The 22,926-nt window shown below is 39.7% G+C and overlaps 1 protein-coding gene across 1 annotated transcript; it reads left to right on the forward strand.

Annotated features, from left to right (window-relative positions):
- Nucleotides 1-361: 361 nt before the first annotated feature.
- ak7 (adenylate kinase 7) lies at nt 362-10,595 on the forward strand. Its single transcript, XM_022750774.1, has 18 exons — nt 362-439; nt 616-786; nt 966-1,074; nt 2,801-2,895; nt 3,225-3,335; nt 3,427-3,510; nt 4,822-4,910; nt 5,085-5,175; nt 5,308-5,385; nt 6,243-6,392; nt 6,562-6,690; nt 6,801-6,906; nt 7,945-8,073; nt 8,173-8,238; nt 8,350-8,547; nt 9,070-9,290; nt 10,284-10,442; nt 10,531-10,595. The coding sequence occupies exons 1-18, from the start codon at nt 362-364 to the stop codon at nt 10,567-10,569; spliced, it is 2,103 nt and encodes a 700-aa protein (XP_022606495.1). The 3' UTR covers nt 10,570-10,595.
- Nucleotides 10,596-22,926: the final 12,331 nt, after the last annotated feature.

Below are 22,926 nucleotides of genomic sequence, written 5' to 3' on the forward strand. Positions count from 1 at the left end.
ACCTATTGAACATGTTTGGGATGCTCTGAATCTGCATGTACAATAGCGTGTCTCACTTCCTGCTAATATCCAGCAACTTCACCCAGCTACTGAAGAGGAGCAGTCCAACAGCCATCAACCTGATCAACTCTGTGTCGCACTGCATGAGGCAAATGATGGTCATACCAGATACTGACTCGTTTTCTGATTCACAACCCTCTCTATTTTTTAAACGAAACGCCATATTTTTTTTCCATACGCCATGTTGCGCGCTTTGCTCGCTTCCTGCGAGAGAGGGCGCGTCTCTATGGCAACGCTACACTAACAACCCTTGCTAAAAACGTTTGCTAAAAGCTGACAAGCTAATACGGCGCAGACGAGGATGGAGAAAGTCAAGCAGTCACCCAAACGAGTTTTTATCAACAACATAGACTCATACTCATCCAAGCACATCGCCAAGGTAAATATGTTTAAATGTGGAATGTCAAAACGGAGCTGTTAGCTAGTGTTAATGTGAGTTAGCAGTTACAGGCTGCTTCGTTCCTAAGAGTTTTACCACATCAGGGAATTGAACTAGCACACACACTGTTTGTCGTAAGCAACATCAACAGTGAGTTTATGTTTTCATCTTTGCAGTTTGTGTCTGAATGTGTTGTGGGAACATCTGTTGATCCTGATGGAGAGATGGAGACTGAGGAGGAGGAGAGGATGAAATCAAACAACAGCGGAGCAGCAGCCTTTCAGGTGGTAGGAAGTGTCTCTGAGAAATCAGACGAGGACAGACCGCATGTGCTGGAGGAGTATTTAGTAAGTACTTCATCCAACAGAAGCTATTTAGTAAAGTCATATACTGAGGATAAACACTCAGATACTCCAGGGTCAATTTAAACTTAGAATATGAGACCTGATTTTTGTTTGTTTGTTTGTTTGTTTGTTTGTTTGTTTGTTTGTTTGTTTGTTTGTTTGTTTGTTTGTTTGAATAAAAGGGACTGGACAGAGACCAGCTCCTTCCAAAACTAATGAGCTGTGATGTTATCATCTACAACATCAGCCAGCACAGTGAACAGGTGGAGGAGGCCCTCTGGGCTGTTTCAGGTGAGCAGTTCTCTGTCTATTGGGTGGTTGATGGGTTGTGTTCATTGTCTATTAAGGCTTCTTAACACTTTTCACAGTTTATTGGTTCTATTGGATTACAGCAGCATCCACACTTTGTAACCTGAGTATCCAGACAGTGTTCAATATAAAACTAGAAATAATTATTATGTACACAAGGGGTCTCCAGCAGGTGCCTTTTGAACTACCTGTTGGAGACCCCTGTTTCAAAGTAGCTCACCCAAAGGTTCAGAGAATATAGTCTGTACAAACCATGGATGTATAGTTCAAACTTTAAGCAACACAAGAGATGTCAGTTTAATGAGCTCCTGTTAAGTTTGTTTACATTAGATCTAGATCTAATGGAACAGGTATAAACTCAACTTTTCCAACAAACAGGAAATATGTTGCCATAGATACAGTGAGTTAAGCTGTGGGCTTCAACTTGAACTCTGTTTTTTTGCCTATGTTTACATTTTGGGAAATGAAGTGAAGTGAATTATCTATTTTAACTTCCTGTTTGTTATGTACCATTGATGAACTGACAACTGTCACTGATCACTGACTGAGGAGCTTCTCTCTCTGGTTTTTAATCAGATTTATGGAGGTTTATTTGCAGTGGTGTTTTCATGTCTGTGTGTTCAGGTCTGACTGAATCATGACTCAGATTGTTGTCTGATGTGAGTTTCAGATGTTTTTTGGTACAAAATGTGAATTTTGGATATTAATATTTGATGACTTGTTAAATGATCTTATTCATCTGATTTGGTTTGGAGATCATTTTGAGTGTTTGTTTATGAATAAGTAAATAAATGTAACCAGTAATATAAGACATGAGGAGCTCTCAGCCCCTTTGATTTTGTCTAAGTAGCTCTCAGATTAAAAAAGGTTGGAGACCCCTGATCAACCCTTTAATGATTCATTATGCTACTATTTGTCTTCCTGAGTGTAGGATAGCTTTTACATTTGTGGTTTATTTTCTATTTTCAATCATAAACTCTTGCTCTACCTTTACAAAGTCATCACTACCTGTAGATTGACTCTTGTTTTTATTTACCAGTAATGTCACATGACTATTTTCTCATAATACTCCTCAAAGATACAGTTTGGTGAACGTGTACAGGAGGGTTTCTTTACTTTTTGTGGCCTGTGTCCCAGAATTATTATAACTTCAGCCATTTTAAGAGGTTTCATGTTGTCATGTTAATTTCAGTATTTTATACTAACAGTAGTTAACAGTGATAGTAGTTAACTAGTTAACAGGAACTAGGAATGGCTTTCTTTGGGCACTATTCTCAGAACAAGTACGATTACAATTAATATCAAAACATCAGATCCATCAATCACGTCTGTAACTCACCTGAACTGCTGTTATCTGGGAGTTCGTATTTATCACTATAGGGATGTAGCTGATGCCTTTGTAATATCTTATTATCTGTAGACATGTTTGGAAATAATATGTCGCCTTTCAGTTATGTGTGAATTCATGTTATTTACTTATTTACCTTTTTAAGAAAGAATTTCAAATAAGGATACCAGGAAATCATCCCAATAAAGTGTGTATATCTAGATGTCCTTATTTTCATTTAAGCAGCATTGTTTCAGAGAGATCATCTGCAGCCAACACATGAGCCTGAACGCACTGAGCAACACTGGCAGAGAATATTTCGATATAATACTACCATAATTAATCAATCAGGTAATGTCTCCTTCTGTGTTGTACTTTTAGCTCTTCACAATGAAATGGGGAATTTTTCTGGACCAAAGACGTTTATCCTCATCTCCACAGTGATGACTTGGGCATGCAGCAAGCCAGTGGACCCTGTAAGTGGACACACAGTGTACCTTTGGCTGACCTAACCTGCTATCTTTGTGTTACACAAACCTATGTTTGTTCCTTATTATATTCTAATTTAGGTCATAGGCCTGAAATGTAATTGTTCATTCAAACATTTATTTAGTAATATTATTGTGGATTGAAATTGTGCTATTAGACCAACGCATATCATGTGGTATGTTGTCTATAATGTTTGTCTGATGTAATCTCGTTAATCTCCAGCAAAAGGTGGTCATCTGACAAAAACTGAATTCACTTGAAGTGGGATACTTTTGTTGTTGGTAGCATCCCTGTCATTGTCTGTGTTGTGTGACAGGATGACGTGGAGCTTCCTTTCACTGATCAGATTTTCTGGAGAAGAAGAGCACATCCCAGCTTCAAACAACACATTGACCTGGAGAAAAGGGTGGTCAAAATGGGCAAAACTGTGAGTTTCAAATCCCTGAGTTGTTACATTTTGTCTGACAGGAGACTCATGATTGAGACGTATCACCCTGTCATGTGGTTTTTGCTTTTAGAACAGAACATTGTTCTCGACATACGTGGTGGCGTCAGGACTTCAGTATGGGATGGGAGAGCAGGTCTTCCACTTCTTTTTCAAGGTGAGATTTGAAGACTGTTGTTTGATCATCAACAAGATTCCCACAGGTTTATGTTACACAAAAAAACAATTCACACATAATAATCTGTCACAGTCTAGATGGAGCATCTGCCAACGTATGACCTGAGCCCTTATTTTGGTGAATCTCCAAGTTGTTATCTTGAACTATGAGAGCCCATTGGTTATGGTTGTAGATTACAGAAAAACCAGGCAAAGGGGAAATAATTGGACCCATCAACAGCAAATCTTCTTTCTCGATTGTATCTGACTTTGTGCTTCCTGCAACAGCACTGCTTCAGCACCCACAGCACTGGCATCGACCTTTAGTTTGAATGGTTCGGAGAGGTCAGGCGCAGCGAGCACAGGAGCATGGCTTAGGAGAGACTTCACACTTTCAAAGGCATGCTGGCATTCATAAGTCCACACAGAGTCTACATTTGGGCTGAGCAGATTGGGTAATGGCAAAACAACAGCAGAAAAGTTAAGACAGAAACTCCTGTAATAACCTGCCATGCTGAGAAAACTGCAAACGGCTCTCCTAGTGGCGCTTTTCCATGTTTGTTGCAGGTGTAGCCGAAGCAGGGTACATTGCAGATGAATGGTCACTTTAATGTTGTAGTGGATACAGTGTCACGTGTCTACACCGATTGCTGTGTAATGGAAAAACAAAAATGTACAAAAGATGAGTAAAGTAACTTAGAAAACTCACTGGCATTCATTCAAACACGGAGGAACTGGCGACCTGACATGATGTTCTCAAATACTCCTCTTGGAAGCGGTTTTAATGATCAGCATTTTTAAGATAATCATTTTAAGCTTTGACACTGGATTTTCTTGCCTGCTTGACAGCAGGACAGGAGATGCTCTCTATCCAAAAACAATATCTGATGATGTTGTGAATAATATTTACAGAATTAAATATCAGCTTATATTCATATTTTTCTTGGCAATGGTCACAATCCGTAGATATTAAAGGAAAATATATCCTATAAGGAAAAAAGAGATCTGTCTGTTGATTAATCTATTACTCATTTCCATCTTGTTATTCTTTGTTATTCTTGTTTTTATTATTGAAAATTTTGATTTGGCAGACATTTGAAGGTCTCCAAAAGGTCTCCAAAATCATTAGGGATCATATTATGGGCAGTATGAATTTCAACACCAGACATCATGGAAACCTGGACAGTATCTGTGGAGACATGTGGACAAAGTGTTGGATGGAGTAACATCACCATCCTAAGACCCATCACAAACTGTGACAATGTGAATTTACTTCACATGTGTTACTAAAGGAAATAATCTGTATTATTAGACGTCGTGGCTGGGACAAGAACCTCAAATACCTGTCTTTGGAGACGGCAGCAATATCATCCCCACGATTCACATCAATGACCTGGCAAGGTTTGACACACACACACACACACACACACATACACACACACACACACACACACACACACACAAAAACAATATATCTATTGATGTGAGGTTATAGCTTGCAAAATAGAAATTTGCTATAAACTATACATATACTATATATATTATAAACAGTGTAATTTCTTTGTGTAAATTCAGTGTGATTCAGAACGTGATTGAACATCAGCCCAAACCATATTACCTGCTGGCTGTGGACTATTCCAACAACACCATGGAGAACATTGTAAAGGTGAGTGTAGCACCGATCAAGAAATGTTCTGTCACAGAGGAGAAACATAGAGTATGTAAATGTAAATGCGCTGGAAGTGTACTTAAACCTGGTACAATCAGTCAGTGACGGATTGATCTCTTTCTCCACCAGACAGTTGCCTCTGCACTTGGACCAGGGAAGATCCAGAAAAAGCCATTTGAAGAAGCCTTCCTCACAAAGGACTTAAGTGTATGTTAGTCTTGCCTCAGTATTGCTAATACACAGGAAAACTGTCTGCTTCAAGAACTTCCAAAAATAGTTTTTGGATATATAGTTATTTGCTTCTTTCAAACAGCGAGATGAGAATATTGATATCAGTCTTGTGTATGTGTTCAGAGCTGGAGTATGTGGATGTGGTTTAACGTAAAGACTGGAGGCAGGGGGAAACAGCTAACCTGGCTCCGTCCACAGGTCAATAATACACCTATCAACACCTCTAAAGCTCTAACCTGCACATAAAGAAAGATAATGTAACTGCTGTGTTATTGTCGTTATTGTTAATCAGGCTATATCCTCTAGTGTATAACAACACAACAGTCTGATTTGTAGAAAAAAAACATTGGTACCTCTAATCAGCCTTGTGATAGACTGACTTAATCATCTCAAACATGTCATTTCCATTGAAATTTCAACCAGTAACAGATGCTCTACTTTGTAGAGAAAAGTGAAAGAGGTAAAACTCATATGAAAGGTGATTTGCTTCTGTCAACTGAAGCCACACAGGCTGGCACTTACACAATGTTGATTCTGAAAATCAGAGTCATCCTGTGTGAAGCACGTTTATATTTGAGTAAGAATCAAATAAAAGTTATACTGTGTGCTAATCAGTGAGCTGTAGAGGTGTTGGAGAACATATTTTTCATCTTTGGATAGACCCAAGTTAGCTGTTTAAGCTAAGCTAGGCTAACCATGTGCTGACTCAGTAAAGCAATAATTAGAACTCAGAATGAAGGTATTTGTCCTCTCATCTCATGAGTGGGTTGAAGGTGGATTTAAAACAAAGAGACAAAGGACAAGGATTTTTTTGACATACATCTTTTTAATAGACAACGGAAATTGATTCCATGCTGGTCAACCTTCGCATGGAGGGCGTCTATGTCAAGGAACTGTTCTCTATCAACTGGCAGTGTGAATCTGGTTTGGTGGAAAACATGGAGCTGGTGGTGGAGGAGTACCGGCAGAGCAGAGGACTGCTGGTAGGTACTAAAGCAAAAGGCAGAAACATGTCTCTATCCAGAGAATATACAGAGGAATGATAATATTGCTGCTTCTCCATATATCGTTAAGTTGTGTATTATACTGTGACAGTTGTCTTAGTCATTATTAAGTTGTACTAGTGTAATCCATGCAGTTTGTTCTCTCCAGCCCATCCGTCTGTGTGTTCTGGGTCCTCCTGCAGTGGGGAAAAGTACAGTATCAAAGCAGATCTGTGAACACTACAAGCTCCATCACATCACACTGAAGGAGACCATCTCTGAAACCATCACACAGCTAGTGAGCTCTCACATCACACATTTTCATGTGGTCCGTGGTTATAGTGTTGATAATGCAGCTGCAGACATTTGAACTGTCCTAACAAACTATTTCTATCCCCATGTCTATAGGAAAACACTGTGAAGAGATTTGATCCAGATGCAGAGAACGAGGATTCAGCAGCAGAGGCCCATGACCTGCTCAACAGACTGAAGGACAGTATGGAGCAGAGTGGAGGTATGGACCTTTAAGTAAATGTTATTTACCTTTAAAATCAATTCACTCTTAATGATATAAGTGTCAGGTAATGAGGTCTGCATGTTTAGTCAAACTCCAAGGACTCATATCAGGTGTCACTTTGAATCTCAAGTCAGTCTCAATTCAATATTCTTATTCAACAAAAAAAATTAAAGGTCTGGATAGTTTGTAACTAACAATTGTGTCCTTACAGAGGTCTTTTTAAAGTGATAGAGAGATTGTGGCTGGTAATTACATGGTTGATTTTATATGGTTTAATCGACAAATTATATTACATTATATTTGTTTAAATTACAGTCTGCATATTGCTGATATTCTAAGATAAAATTGTGTCTCACAGTCGTCATCTGTGAATGGATCTAGATCAGGTGTCATCATGTGACCTACATGTAGAATGTGATAACAGCTGGTTATATATGGATGGTGTGGGTGCTGGGTCAAAAGGTGATCTTTGAATCAGAATCACAAAAACTTTATAGATCCAAGTTGTTCTGTTTAAATTGCTCAACACTCAGTTAGGAATGAGGAAGAAAAAGAGTAAAAGATAAAAACTATTATAAAATAATAATAAATACACACCAAGAGAATAGAAACATGTACAACTGCAAAAGTGATTAAAAAAAAGGTAGAAGGTAGAATCACAGTACGGACAAAAGTGCAAAAATTGAAATGTAATTTCAGCAGTAATTTAACAGTAAATTAACAGTAGTGTGTAAAGTAAACTGGATGGAAAATGTAACATAGCTCAACATTCAATCAATAGCAGTTTAAAGTTAGCCAGTAGACCACTGACTTAAAGATGATCTCCAATAGTCTAATCTATGGAATTGAGAGACGCCTGGTCAACTACATCTACCTCTAGCAGGTTCTAATGCGACACGGGAAATGTAGGATCCCGTTTTTCTGTTTCATTTTTGATCATTCTTTTTTAATCTGTCTTTCACAATACTAAATCAGTAGAATGTCCCTTTTGAGATGATATTGCCACACTGTTATATCAGCTCTTTTGTCCATTAGGTCATATGGATGACCAGCTGTTGGTGAAGGTGCTGAAGGTAAAGCTGATGTCTAACCCTTGCAGAAATCAAGGTTTTGTTCTTGACGACCTTCCCAAGACATATGAACAAGCTAAAGAGCTCTTCAGTGGTGAGACACCAGATCAAAATCACAATCACATGCGCTGCATATACGATGAACACATACTGTACATACACGCACAGCTCTATGTTTTTATTTGTTTTCTAGCTGAAGAAGATGAATCCGAAGATGGGACATCCCACATTTCTTCACATAGCAGGAAGATTATGCCAGGTGTTTGCAGTGCACTGTCATCACAATGCTATTATTTCACATTGGGGTAGGCACTCTAAAATGTTACCCCACAAAAGTCTTGTAGTAATAGTTGCATTGTGTGTATCTCAGAGTTTGTGTTGCGCCTGGATGCAACAGACGCCTTCCTGAAGGACCGGGTGATGAACCTGCCTGAGAGGCTGGTGCAGGAACACAACTACGAGCATGAGCACTTCCTGCGATGCCTCGCCAGTTACAGAGAAAATAACATGGAGGATGAAACTGTTGTCAACTACTTTGATGAGCAGGACATGACCCCTCTGAACCTGGGTAATCCAGCAAGCATGTCTACAGTACATCCTGTGTGTGGGTGATGTAGGGAGAGGAATGAGTATACATTCAGGCAGTGTGCTTTTTCGTTTTAAACCAAAAAACTGAAAAACGGTCCAATTCTGGTGGTTTGAAAATTCCCTTTGGTCATTTTTCCTTGTTGAATTGAAAGAATGAAGAAAGGTAATCAGGTGGCATGGAAGTAAAGGTAAGTATTTCAAATTAAAAGCCAAGAGAATAACATGGGCATTCTATAAAAGTGTAAAATTATGCAAGCAGAGACTGACAGACAGGCAGTAAGGAAAGAACTTGTCAAATTTTGGGGTTAAACCAGGAATATAATTATAAATCACACTCTTTTGATAAAGTACTTTTTGAAGGTTTTTATTTTTTGCATCTGCTTTGACACCTTAATTTTTTGAAAATTATGTCCATCCTCTCTGTTATCTGTGGTTGCATTTCCACCATGAATTAAGATCATTGTTACTTTCATCATACTGTGCTCCTCGTCGTCCTCTCCAGAGATCACCAGCAGTGACGAACCTGACTGCCTGCTGCTGATGCAGAAGATCTACGACACGGTGGGCAAGCCCAGGAACTACGGCCCCAGCAGTCAGGAGGTAGAGGAGGAGGACATGAGGAAGGCTGAAGAGAAACTGAGGAGAGAGGCTCTGGAGAGGGCACAAGAGGAGCAGATGGAGGTGAAGGAGGCCAGACACAGGACTGCACGCTGGGAGGAGTGGGTAGGTGCTGAGAGGAGAGCTTAGGTTTGGATATAGACAAGGGTATGGAGGCTTTACCTGGTGCTTTGCAAATGAAATATCAAACTAAATGCTTAAATAATTTTTTTGTGTGTATATGCCACAGCCTGTTTCAGTGGCTCCTGTTCATTTTCTTATTTTTCCAAACTTTTAGCTTTCTTCTTTTGATGTGTTTAGATTTTTACGAGTAACTTATTTAAGCTGCAGCCTCTCTAAACATGCTGGTAGAGAGAGTCCTGGATTGTTTTCTTCACCCTAGAATTATTTCTTTCATTCAGCTACCTTTTTGGATGCTATCATTCAGCTACTGTATGTTACCGTTGTCGGTCTCAGGCATATGTGCACACGCCATCTTGGTTGTTGTTTACATTCCCCCTCCACTAACCTGGCAACCGCATGTGACATCATTCACTGTGTTGCTGCAAGACTCCAGACTCTTCTTCATGATCTCCGAAGACTTCAACTGGCCAAGACTCTCCCGTTTTCACTCAGTGTGTGGACTGGACAACAGAGGAGACAGGACCCTGGACCTGGTGTATGCTAATGTTAAAGAGTTGAAAGTTCATACCACAACCTGGTCCACCTTCAGCCCAAATACAGACCACTGGTCGTGTGTCTCAGTGCAGTATGTCGCTGAGGAGATGTGCGCTACTCTGAATGACTTTTCATTTAACCAACTGTGATGTTGCTCTCATGCCAGATGTTGAGGACATATGATGGACAGTCTGTTGACCAAGTACATCAACTTCTCTTCCAGTCAATCCTGGATTACTAAGGACATTACAGTACTTGTGGAAGAGAAGTAGAGGGTGTTTAGGTCACGGACTGTGAGGCAGTAAAAAGGAACAGCTGTCAGTGAATATTAGAGAAGGAAAGGAGGAAGCTGGAGCAGAATGACACCAGAGGGGTGTCATTATGTTGGTGTTTGGTTATGATTATGGAGTTTGAGTTTTTGTGTGTGTGTGTGTGTGTCAGACTAATGGTTTGGAAGAGGTGAGGCAGCAGGAGGAGGAGCTGCTGGAGGCCCAGTCAGTCCCTATGAGGAACTACCTGTTGGAGCACGTCATGCCCATTCTGACCCAGGGTCTGATCGAATGCTGCAGAGTGCGACCACACGACCCCGTGGATTTCCTGGTATGACACTCACCACCAGTTATTACCTAATTCTGAGAATTAAAGTTAATTAGATGTTGATTTGATCTTGTGGTTTGTCTCGTTGCAGGCAGAGTACCTGTTTAAGAACAACCCCTCTGACTACTGAATGTACACACTTCTACAGATACAAATACAGAACCAAAAACTGAAATAAAGTCTTTTTTTCCTCCTAATTTTGCTGTGCTCTTTAGGATATTAGAGACTGGAGTCAATTACATGCAGCATTTCTATTAGAGGAAAACCTCCTGCAGTCTCTTAGACACGCCAAGTGTCCCTCAGTTCATGCTGGGATTTTGATTAGGTCTGATTTGTAAGTGGCCAAATCCCCTGCCCCTGTTGTATTTACACACAGCTTTGTTTGGGCTCTTGTGCGCCGGCCATTATTTAAAAGCATCCTAAAAAAGAGGATGAAAGTGTGCATGAAGCCAAAAGCTAATTAGGAAGTTAATTTGCGTAATGAACTTGGTAAACTCCAAAGTAGACACACTCGGGTCATAATTGCTTTGATTTGGCTTCCGATTTCCAGGAAGGATAAATGTTACAAATGGCAGATAATTTGTGTCTCTCTCATGTTGCTACTCGCGACTCCAAAGTATACATAATTGGTTGCAACAGAACACCAAATTATTTCATTGTACATACTTAATCACCACATGGGGAAATTAGTTGAGTTTATTTGGGAAACATTGTGACGCAAGCTGCTGCAATTTAACTGCACCATCTGTGAGTCCTAGGTACAAACACAACATGGAGAGTTTCCTGAAGGTGAAATACACAGATTTAAGTAAACATGATAATACAATATTCTCATACTCAGATAGCCTTATGTCATTTGAAACATGCAGCAAATATTTTATTCTCTATTTTAGTAATAATAATATATAATAATAATAATTTATTATTTATTATTATTATTATTATTATTATCATTATTACTAGCATACACACAGCAGTAAAGTTGAACTTTTTCCATGCTGGAGACAGTCAGCTGGAGGCATATTGTTTTATTGAGGTCAGAAACGTGGTTTTGGCCTTGTGAACGCAATATCTCTGTAACGCCTTGAGGGAGCTTCTTCAGATTTGGCACCGACATTCACTTGGACTCAGGGATGAACTGATTAGATTTTGGTGGTCAAAGGTCAAGGTCAGTGTGACCTCACATAACCCTTTGTTGTCATTATGATTATTTAACTGCTCTTGATGTGTTTATTTATCTTCTCTGCTATTACAACTTTATTTAGCTGAATGACATTCAATGTCATGTTACTGAAGCTTCATGTGAAGCCCATGACGTGCACATGGGAAGTTTTTTTTATCAAAGAATAGTTAGAATATTTAACTGTTCAAAAACAACCAAAAGTCTTAAGTTTTGTGTTCCCTTGGTGTGACACTAAATTCTAGTTTTTTAAAATTCAACAACTCCTTCAACTACAGAATTATGGATAATTATGCAAATTTGTCTCACTAACAGCTAATGACAGATTACCTAGCAAGGTCATTAACTAACACAAAAGACTGAAACATCCTTTTAAGAAAATAAAATTGAAATGTCTTTAAAAATGAAGCCATTATATCCTTTTTAAAAATCTAATCACATATCTTACTGAATATAGTTTGTGTATCAATAGTATTCACTCTCAGGAGAATATTATCTCAGGAACACACTGATCGACTGAGTGACTGAATGACTGCCCAAAGTACTTGGCACAGCTCACACGAGGTTTAAGTTTTAATAACACTAGTGGATAATACCTCTCACTGTGTCTTTAATGCAATAGCTAACATTTCTGTCCTTTAGTGTGACTCATATACAAGCACCAAAGTAATTTGTTTTAGCTCAAAATATCTTACATAACAGTTCCGTACTGACAATTAGGTGAGATATAATCATCGCTCATCCTGTATTGCTATAATTCCCAGCAGTTTTGAATGGATGGATGACAGCAAAGTTTGAGTCACATATAATGAAAAAAGTTCAACAAGTGATGGGAAAAATAATATTATTCATAATTTAATAGTATATACATAACAGTATAAGACAAAAAGTGTCTCTCATGCTGTTTGTATATTATATAAGATTTTTTTTTTTAAAGTATTTTTATATCACACCATAGAATATAAAAGTTCTAGGGGGAATGGCACAGTTCAGTGAAAATGGTGGAGGGAATAACCAGGAGGAGGTGATTGTAGTTTTCCTTTGCAAGAAGACTTTTTAGAAACTTGAAGGGATCTTTATAGAACCATGTTCTTTCTTCCTTCTGCCTTCTAAGATGATGCCAATCGGGGTTTAATGTCAAACCCCCCCCCCCCCCAGAGTCTCCTAAATTGTCTCCTTTCTCGATGAGGCACTCGATCTCCTGTCAGGGTCAGGTCAGCGTTCATTGTTTCCCAACGGTTTCTTGTCAGTGGCACCACTTTCCGGTCCAGTGTCTGTTGCCGTGAAGTCAGTTGATGAATCTTCTTCCACTCCACTCTCACAGACTCTAGGGATATTTTTTTTTGTCATCTTTTCGTAGCTACAGTGGGTTTTTCCAACATGCTGCAGATCCTGGGAATCTACAGCCATGGAGAGGTCACCCATGACTGTCCGACTGGGTCAGCTGTCTCTCCATGCCACCGTAAGGACTTTGCCCTGTCATCAGCTGATCTCTCTCAGCAGTGAAGATGTCAATACTCTACTCGAAGAGGGCAAGAGGGTAGGATTGAGAAATGTCTAGTACTTGAAGATGCAAAGGTTTTTGAATGCAACTGTCTCATACCTGGTCTGACGGAAGTCAGTGTACATTAGGTTTCGTACTGAAACATTAGCGCCGCAAGTGTAGACACAGTCTGGTGTGAGCAACATAAGGCCATGGACTCATATTACAGTATAGGCTGGAGATGTAAACAGCACTGGAGCAGAGAATGAAAGAATCATCCAGGAACATTTGAAAAATATTAGGTGAATGCTTTTGGAGTGAACTTGAATGCATAGTCCGGCCATAAACCCCAGTGAATCAGTCATTTTTATCACCTAAATGGAGCATGTTTGATGTTCAGTCACTGTCAACACAGTACAATACTGTACAACACTCTGAGTTCATTTTACACCTGTTCCAGCTCAAGAATCACAAGTTGACAAATTATTATTAAGAATTGTATGGCTAACTTTTTTATTATGGCTTATAAACATCTAACTTTTAAAAAAAACACCAAAGATACTGTAATTTGCCTTTTATTGGTCTTGTGTTGCTCTGTATGTCCAGCAGGGGGAAGCCTAACCACTCCTTCAATTTGTAATGGAACATTGTGTCTTATAGTATCTCTTATACTTAAATACAATGTATGAGTGGTGGGAAGTAACTAATTACATTTACTCAAGGTGTACTTTAGTACAAACACTTCAGTATTTCCATTTTATGATATTTTATACTTATAAAGGTAAATACTGTACTTTTCTTTCCGCTACATTTATCTTTACATTATAAAACATATTGTAAGATACAATACAAAGTCACCAAGCAGGTCTGGATGAGCCAGTGTTGAAAGAAGTTTTAGGAGCCTATAAGTCAGAGTTAAACAGAAGACTCCATGACAAATAATCTCATACCACAGAGTATGTTGAAATTAAATGGGAACATGAAGGTAACTTTGAGATTCCAAAGGAAGAATGCTTTAGCTACTGTAACTTTCAATGAAAATGCACCAACTCACACACATGGAGAGAATTTGGATCATGTGTCTATTTAGATTTTTTATTACCCCAAAGCAGAAAGCACACTGAACAGGAGAGGATCCCAAGTGCTGGAGACTGTGGGAGCCAGGACACCAATCACTGGCATATATTTTGGGAAGGTCCGATAAAGAGACATTTCTGGACAAAGGTCCAGAGATAGGTTGGATGCCTATTTGTGTATGTAGGTATCTATATATATATTCTGGTTGCCTTTTTTTCTGTCTTTAAATTTAGATAAGTTACTGGATTGTCTCCCAACAAGTGAATGCACACATGGGTTAAGTTCATCCATTTTTCGGACTGTAAATTGTTATGGTAAATTCTATTGGATACATTTTGTTTAAAAAGAAAAAAAGGGAAAACGATGTTGAGAAAGGAAGGGCTGTTGGCCATGCTGAAAATATACACACACATAAAATCATTTAAATATTTCATGGAGTAAATCAGTAAAATAGTCAAAATTGCAGCACAGCTGTGTGTCAGTGCTGTAAGTCCAAAGCATATTTACACATTTAGGAGCCTTTAGCTTTGGAGGCAGGATGCTCCAGGTCATAGATGACCTTTGACCTTTGAGTTACACTCCTATCTGGGCTGCATGTTTGGATGTGGTCTGGTTTGAGCTTAAACAGGTCTGATGTGTGAGTCGTGTGTGTATTTCACCAGTAGGTGTCAGTCTTAGATCATCTATGAGCTTCAGGAGTGCGTCACTCAGAGAAAAGGTGACGATGGTGGATCTCTGTGTTCTTCTCCTTCAGATGGTAAATGATCTTGTTATTGGTTTTTATTAAATGGATGTACAACATGTTCCATCCACTCTGAACTTGTGAATGAACAAAGGGCAAATGAAAATTGTGTAATGTTAAAGTTGGAGTTTCTTCAGTCATGATTGATATCCATGCTCATGATGACAACCCAGTACTTATGTCTATACCATACACTATTACATCACTGCACTGCATCAGACAAACAGAGAGCCTTATTCATCCCTGTACATCCTATGTGTCCTGAAAGAGAAACTCAGGGGCAGCTTAGGGCACCTCGCCAACTTTCCACATACAGGTCATCAAACAGCTGTGGAGTGTCCTCTGTGTCTCTGTCATGTCTGACAACATAACTCTGATGATGTCATCAGGGTTACCTCACAGAGAGAAGGTGGAGGTGTCTTACAAAACGAGGCCATTGCTTGTCGAGAAAATAATCTTCTATTTGTTAAATGAGTTGGACCTTCGGTCATGTCACATGATCTTCTTAAGCAGTTTGTCCACTTGTGCTTGAGTTGTGGACATTCGAATTTGCATTTTCTTTCTGTGCACCACTTGATTCATTCTAGGGAAAGAAGAGAACAAGCTATCTCAGCTTTCTTTTTTTTTTAATTGAAGTTGTCTTTTGTAAGTCTCCCAACTTTTTGGAAGTGTAATACTAACTTGCTGAAGTATCCATTTAAATAGCTGAATTTATGTATATTTATCTTTATATGTAGAAATTATACTTTATGTGTCTGAAGAGGCGGAACGGTCTGTGTGATGTAAAATTGGTCATTTACATGGGTCTACATGGACATCCAAGAGCAGCTTCAAATTTATGGCAGCAGGAACTGAAACTATGCGCCGGACATGTGTGAAAATGTTCACCTATGCAGCCACCCAGGGGAGTGTAAACAGGATGCTGTGGCTTTTTTCAGTCTATCTGGCCTTTCACATCTTTACTCAACAGACTAAACCCTTGGTGTTTGTCTTATTCCTCTATTCAATTCAAAAATGATCTCAGTAACTACGTAGAAATATTATATTATCTGTTGTTGTTATTTATCAACAGACTGACTTGTTGGCATGAAGGAAAGAAAATGTGACGTCACCAGTGAGAACCTTTAACATGTGGCAGACGATGTGTTCCTCCATCATAACTAATACGAGCCATCAGCTGCTGTAAGCCATGTATGTCTTAGTGTGTGGCAGCATCTGGACTGAATCCACTCTCACTGATGCTGGTCACTGTTCCCTAACACCCCTTAATTCATGGGGGGATCACAGACACACACACACACACACACTCACACAGAACTGAAAAACAAACATTCACAGCCTGGCTGATGGACAGACACACATACAAACACACCTAAACTACAATGTCATACCCAAATAGACAAGACAGAATGACACACATCAAACTGCTGGTGTAAGTGGTGAGCCACCCACCCACTCCACTCACACTCCTAATCCACCCCAACCCAAAAAAAAAAAAAAAAACCTGCCACCAGCCTCGTTCTGAGCACTCGGAGAGGGAAAATGTGTTTTGTTGCTAAGGAACAGTTTGCCTCGTGTCTCAGCAGGGGGTCTCCTTCTGAATATCATTATGTCTCCCTCGATTGGGGAGGACGACACATTTTTCTTTTCTGCCAATATTTATCTTCGGTTCTACTCGCTCTCCAGAGGCCCACAAAAACGTTTTCATTGATTAAAGGCGGTGGAAGGCAGACTCCACCGCCAGACACCTCACCTCTTTTAATGTAAATTTATCAAAACGGCTGCACAGAGCCGTGGCAGGTGTCAAGGTTAGCAGCAGCAGTGTTTTGCTTTTCTTTAGGCAGAAGCCTGAAGAGAGGAAAAGGATGGTTATTAGGATAAAATGAATGTATGGCTGTTTGAGAGCCTTCACCTGAAAATACACTGCTGCTACAACACAGAGCTGCAAAGAATCAAAATGCTCAAAACTCATTTATACATGCATATTGTGCCCCTTGTTTTTTTTTTGTTTTTTTTTCCTATAGTCTATATTTGTGTACATTTTTGCACCATTAAAACTATGCTGAATTAGCTATTAGCAGCTCCTGTCTGCAGTGTATCACGGATGTACAGACATCTATCACTGGATCACTGTGATACTGAAGAAAAATTCAAAACATGAGAATTTTCCCAGGCTAGTTCTCTTGTTATATAATATAATATAGTTTTTTCTGTGATCTCTAAGAGGATTAACAGATGTTTGTTCAGGATGGACATCAGAGATAATGACATCCTCAGGAAGTGGAAGTCACACCAATGCACCATGCATTGCACTTGCATGGTGTAGAAAAACACACTCTGTGAGTATATTATAAACTTAAATAATGAAGTAAACTGTAACTACTATTAAAACTTTTTTTTTATTAAACACATGGGTTGTTCTAAAAGACAGCGCCTGTAAATTGGATAATATTGCAAACCCGCTCAGACAAACATTTGCAATTCACAAACAAATCTGCACTTTATCAAATCCCCACAAAAACAAACACACAACAAATTAAGCAAAGTTACATTTCTGGTGTTGATGACAATTTGACGAATCTCACTCATCTGGCTGAAATCTGCTCAGTTCTGGTCACAACTTCACTAAATGTCAACAAACAGTTGGTGTCTCAACACTGTGGAATCATTTCTGCTAATTCACTTTCATAGTGACATCATAATAATTTGACTGTCCACATCTATAAACTGACTGTGACCACCAGTACATACAGAATATTTAAAAGGGTTAAAATGAGCTGTGATAAAGAAGCAGACTGTACAGATTGGAGTAGGCTACACATTGTCAACTTGGGGCTTTTGGGGCCCCTGAAATTTTCTCTGAAGTTATTATAAAAATTAATAACAAAGACTAACTTTATTTAAAAAATTGAAACTGAAACTGCATTGTGTGTTTACAAAACTAACTCAAATAAACTAAAATTAAAGAGAAAATGTCTTTATTTTTTTGTCTTTGTCAGTTTATTTCATACATCAGCCTGTAGTATACTGGGGGGGGTATGAAACCAGTCTTCATTTTTTTAGCTGTCTCAGATGGAGCAGTATCTTACAGCTGATTGGCTCTCAGTCTACGACCAGTGCATGTGTGTGCATGCAAGTGTCCACAACATTTACTGTGTTAATGATGTCAAGTATTTTATAGTTAATTAACAGAGCTGCAGCTGGACAGTCCAGTTCACTGATGAGCTCATGCTGAGTTGGTTTAAATGAATCAAACCTCAGAGTTTGTTGTATTCTGAGTTTTTTTCATGTTTTTTTCTCAGATTGCTTCGACCTGCGTCTCACCTCAGAAACACAACTACACACCTTTACACTTCAGGCTGTACACTACATTTTATGTTTTGTTGTTGTTGTGTACAGTTTAATTTTCTTCTGGTTAATGACACTAACACACTGATCTGTTGATTTTTTTATTACACAATATTTTTTCAGACCTTCTTGAATCTTGCCCCGGACAAATCCCACACATTACAAAAAAAACCTAAAACTAAAACTGACACTGAAACTAATAAAAACTAAACTAAAACTCAGCATTTTCAAAAAATAAAACTCAACCAAATGAGCAAACCTGCTTTAAAACCTAATTAAAACTAAACTGAAATTGAACAAAAAGTCAAAACAAAATAAAGATAAAAACTTATTCTTGAGCATTAAATGACAATATAATCTCAACTCCAAGGTCCTCTCACTAGCTTTGTCAGAGCTTTCCACCAAATGTCACAGTCTTCATTAGTGAGCAGAGCTGACTGTGTCAACATGTGACCTAAGGGTGGAACATCGGTCTTGTAATAAACAAGTGGTTGTTCATGTAACTCTCGTCTTATTATTTTACTAGAACTAAAAATAAGAAAAAATAATAAAATGAAAAGTGAGATTCATCTGACAACATAAACGCACCTACACATGTAGACATACATTGAACAATATACCCTGAAATACATCATCACTTGATGTGTCATATTTTCCAGTTGTGTGACTTCCTCCCCCTCCGTCACTACCTGTCGAGACCTGTGAACTCCGTCAGTGTTAGATGAACAGAGCTGGAGTCAGAGCCGCGCTGACACTCGCTCACAGCTTCCCGTTCGGCAGCAGCTCCACAGCCTTTGTGAATGAGCCAAATTTGGATTTCATTGGGAGTATACGTGGAGCTTTAACTCGCCTGTCGTCTGTTTCCCAAAAGTTGGCACAGCCACAAGAGCCCTACAGAAGCTCGCTCCCACCCCACCCAGCCCTCCTCCTCCTCCTCCTCCTCCTCCTCCTCCTCCTCTACGCTCCCTATTTCCACAGTAATGTGTCATTCCAACAAGCAGGCCAAGTGGAGAGAGGAAGAGGAGCAGTCTGCTTCCTCTTCTCCACTAATGAGTACCAGAGGCTTCTTGGCTTTTATCAAAGGAGAACGTCTGCAGCAGCCAGTCAGTCATCTCTGTCCACACTTACTCTGACCAGAGTGGAAGTGGATATTCATGGTCCCCAGAGGATATCTCCAAATGATTGAATGAACCTTTGACCTTTCTTCAAGTATCACATTTAGGTCAAATCGTCAACTAGATCACCACTGTTCATGATATTTCCTGTAGATATTCAGGTTCTCCATGATTTGACCCTTTATAGAGCAAAATTTCACAATGTACTTTTCATCTTCTAAGCCTTGAAACAAAATAAAAACATAAAATGGGCCAGCAGTGACAATCAATCCTTCTTTTTCTTCTGCAGAGGAAGAATCCCTCTGACGTCAGTGATCTCCTGACTTGTACTTTGGGCCATCATGAGTTGTTAGTTCAGAGTGTCTATATGTTTCCACAGCTATCAGATGGACTGTCATGAAGTTTAGTTCAGACATTCATGTTCCCCTCAGGATGAATTATAACAGCTTTGATCCTCAGACTTTTCATCCAGCGCTATCATCACCTCAAAATTATAACTGTTGAATACTTAAGCAGCTGGACTTAATGCTCAGTTGCTAATTAGCAAATGTTAGAACGCTAACACGCTAAACTAAGGTGGTGAAGTGGTTAACAAAGGCAACTCAGTGAGGTTTCCTCCGTCAACAGCTGAGTTTCCATCGCAATTTTGTACAAAATAGAAGCAATGTTTTTAGAAAAGTCGACAAAATACAGTTGCGGATGTTCTGTGTTTCCATTGAGTGATGTTATGTGGATAAAACTGGTTTTCTCCTCTAACAATATAATCCCAATTAAACATGGCGGCTGATTTCCAGCATCTGCTAATTGTCGGGACAACTGCATCCACCACAACAGCCGTTGTAATATTTAATTCAAGACGACGACGGCATCTGGTGCACGTAATGACGAAAGGCAAACCTCTCATTCCTGGCAGTGACCACGTATCAGGGATTTTTTCGGAGATAGTACTCGGCAATGTCTTTGGATGTCATGTGACTTGTCAATGTATTTGTTTGTATAGTACCAATTCACAACATACGTTATCTCAAGGCACTTTCCAAATAGAGCGGGTCTAGACCTTCTCTTCATAATAATATTTACAGAGACCCAACAATTCCCACCAAGAGCAGCGCTAGGCGACAGTGACAAGGAAAGACTTCCTTTTAAGAGGCAGAAACCTCGAGCAGAACCGGACTCAGGATGGGCGGGGCCATCTGACTTGACCGGTTGGACTTGAATGTGGAAAAAGTGTTACCATTCCAATTTTGAGAAATACTGCTTTGTCTGATAGTCTCACCTTAGCTCATGCGAACGTATCATTTTTATGGGACATTTGAGTTTTTTCAAAAGGTGTCTCCATTACTCTGTTCTTACATTTTGGAGTTTGCAATTTCAAATTGCACAGTAAACAGGTTAATGGAAATGCAGCTAGTGTTAAGCATAAGTCATTGCATAATTTAAGTAAGCATTGAGCTCACACTCAAATACACATTATTGGTGTTTCTTACTTAGGTCAGTTGTAAAATAGCTGGTAACAGAAAATTGCGAGTGGAATACCAGTGACTATGTGGTCAGTGTAGACACTGATTAAAGTCTATCTGTTGGGCCAGGCATCAGATCAGTGGACTGAAAAACGCAGCTGAAAGGCGTCTGGTGTAGACTGGTGTATTACTGGTGTCCAGGGCTCTGGAAGCTCTGGAAGTCCTGGTGCTCCAGTTTGGCACTTCTCTCTTCAAGGCTTAGATGGACATGAAACTCTCCTGGTTGAATCATCAGCACAGAAGATGGACAACTATGTTGGAAAATATCTGGTCCTTTGATAAAATAAAAGTCAGAGGCTAAGCCTATGTAGTAGGTAACTACAACTCCCATGGTGCATGTGTTTTAGTCTAAAATATCCAGCCACAGCGTTCAGAATAGGTGTTATAGCCATTCGCCTCTGACAAAGCAAAGACAGAGTAGAAATCATTAGAGGTGATGTCGTCATTAAATCATCCACAAAGCAAAGCCACATATTGTCTTTGCTGCAGAATATCATTGAGCACATGAAAGCTTTGGTGATGGCACAATAGACCAGTTTTCAGTCCATGTAGCATTAGCTAAGCAACAGAAAAGGTTTGGGTTTAAGGTTCAGGTTAAATTAAACTTCAGGTTGTAATGTTAAATGTTGAGAGCAGTCAGGGGTAAAGTTGTAAATGAATCTAGAAGCGAGGAGAGAGCTGTGAGTTTAGAAAACGTAACGTAATAAATCAAAGGTCCTCACTGGTGGCCAAAGACAAATGATTGTGTGTGGAGTGGCAGGGGGACCAGAGGAGACGCAGAGAGCACCCAGAGGACGCTGCGAGGGGCGGATCAGCCCCCACCGGGCCCGGGCCTCAGGACGGATGGATGGAGGGATTGTGTTGACAAGAGGGAAAGATGATGAGGAGGAGGAGGGAGGGGAGGCAGCCACACATTCAGCAGGGAAGCTGCGAGCGTCGGCCAGAAACTCATCAAACCGGTGGAAACACCTCCAACAGCCCAGCAACAGCAGGACGCGCATGTGTGTGAGGTGGATGCTCATGTTTTAGAGAGCCAGCAGTGTGTGTGTGCGTGTGTGTGCGCGTGTGTGTGCGTATGTGCGTGTGTGTATATGTGCGTGTGTGTGCGTGCGTGTGTGTGTGTGCGTGTGTGTGTGTGTTAGCTTGGAAAAGTTGGGGATGTTTTGTGGGTGATGGATGGGAGCATTGAGGGAGGCTTCGTTCAACCATTGTTCATTTGTAAAGTACACAACTGTCCTGCCTAATTGCTCAGCCATAATGTCAGACTGCGATGAGTGATTACAACCAGCGCTGACCTATTCTTTACATCAGTGCTCAGGAAAACTTCACCTTATCATCCCCCAGAGCGACAGAGCAAGAGACAACACACTGTGTTCATACTTCAACAGTGTACAAACACTTTTTTATTCACAGAATCTGAACAATAGCATTCGACCTGTGGATGCTACTCCACATCCATCTGTGTTCTTTCATGGCTTTTTTGTGAGTGTTTTGTAACGTTGTTTCACAGCATTAAAATTACAGCACGTCTGGGTGTATATGAGTACATAGCCTATTCATTCATTCATTCATTCGTTCATTCATTCATTCATTCATTCATGATCCCTGCAGGATGAATTGCAACAGCTTCTAGCACCAACATCAGGTCAACATAATTTTAATTCATCCAACACGCTGGTTTTTACCTAATTGCTAATTAGAGAATATTAGCATGCTAACATGTCAAACAAAAATTGTGAACAGCCTGTGAAACAGTAGCCCAAGCATGTTAGCATGCATTCGGCTCAAAGCACCACTGGGTGGTAGAGTTAATAAAGTAAAGTGGTAAATTCAACCTTCAGATGATGATTGCTGATGATGCTGACCAGCACTTTGACCCAAGAGAAGCATCATCATCATAAATGAAAATCCTCTTCTCCCATAAATGTACTTAGCTGTGTCAGAGTCGTCAGAGGATGTTCCACCAACAGGTCACAGTTTCACATGAGACATATTAGCCTGAAGCTCGGCCCCTCAAGGCTC

Source organism: Seriola dumerili, unplaced genomic scaffold (assembly GCF_002260705.1).
Source record: "Seriola dumerili isolate Sdu_G_001 unplaced genomic scaffold, Sdu_1.0 BDQW01000149.1, whole genome shotgun sequence".
Lineage (NCBI taxonomy): Eukaryota > Metazoa > Chordata > Actinopteri > Carangiformes > Carangidae > Seriola > Seriola dumerili.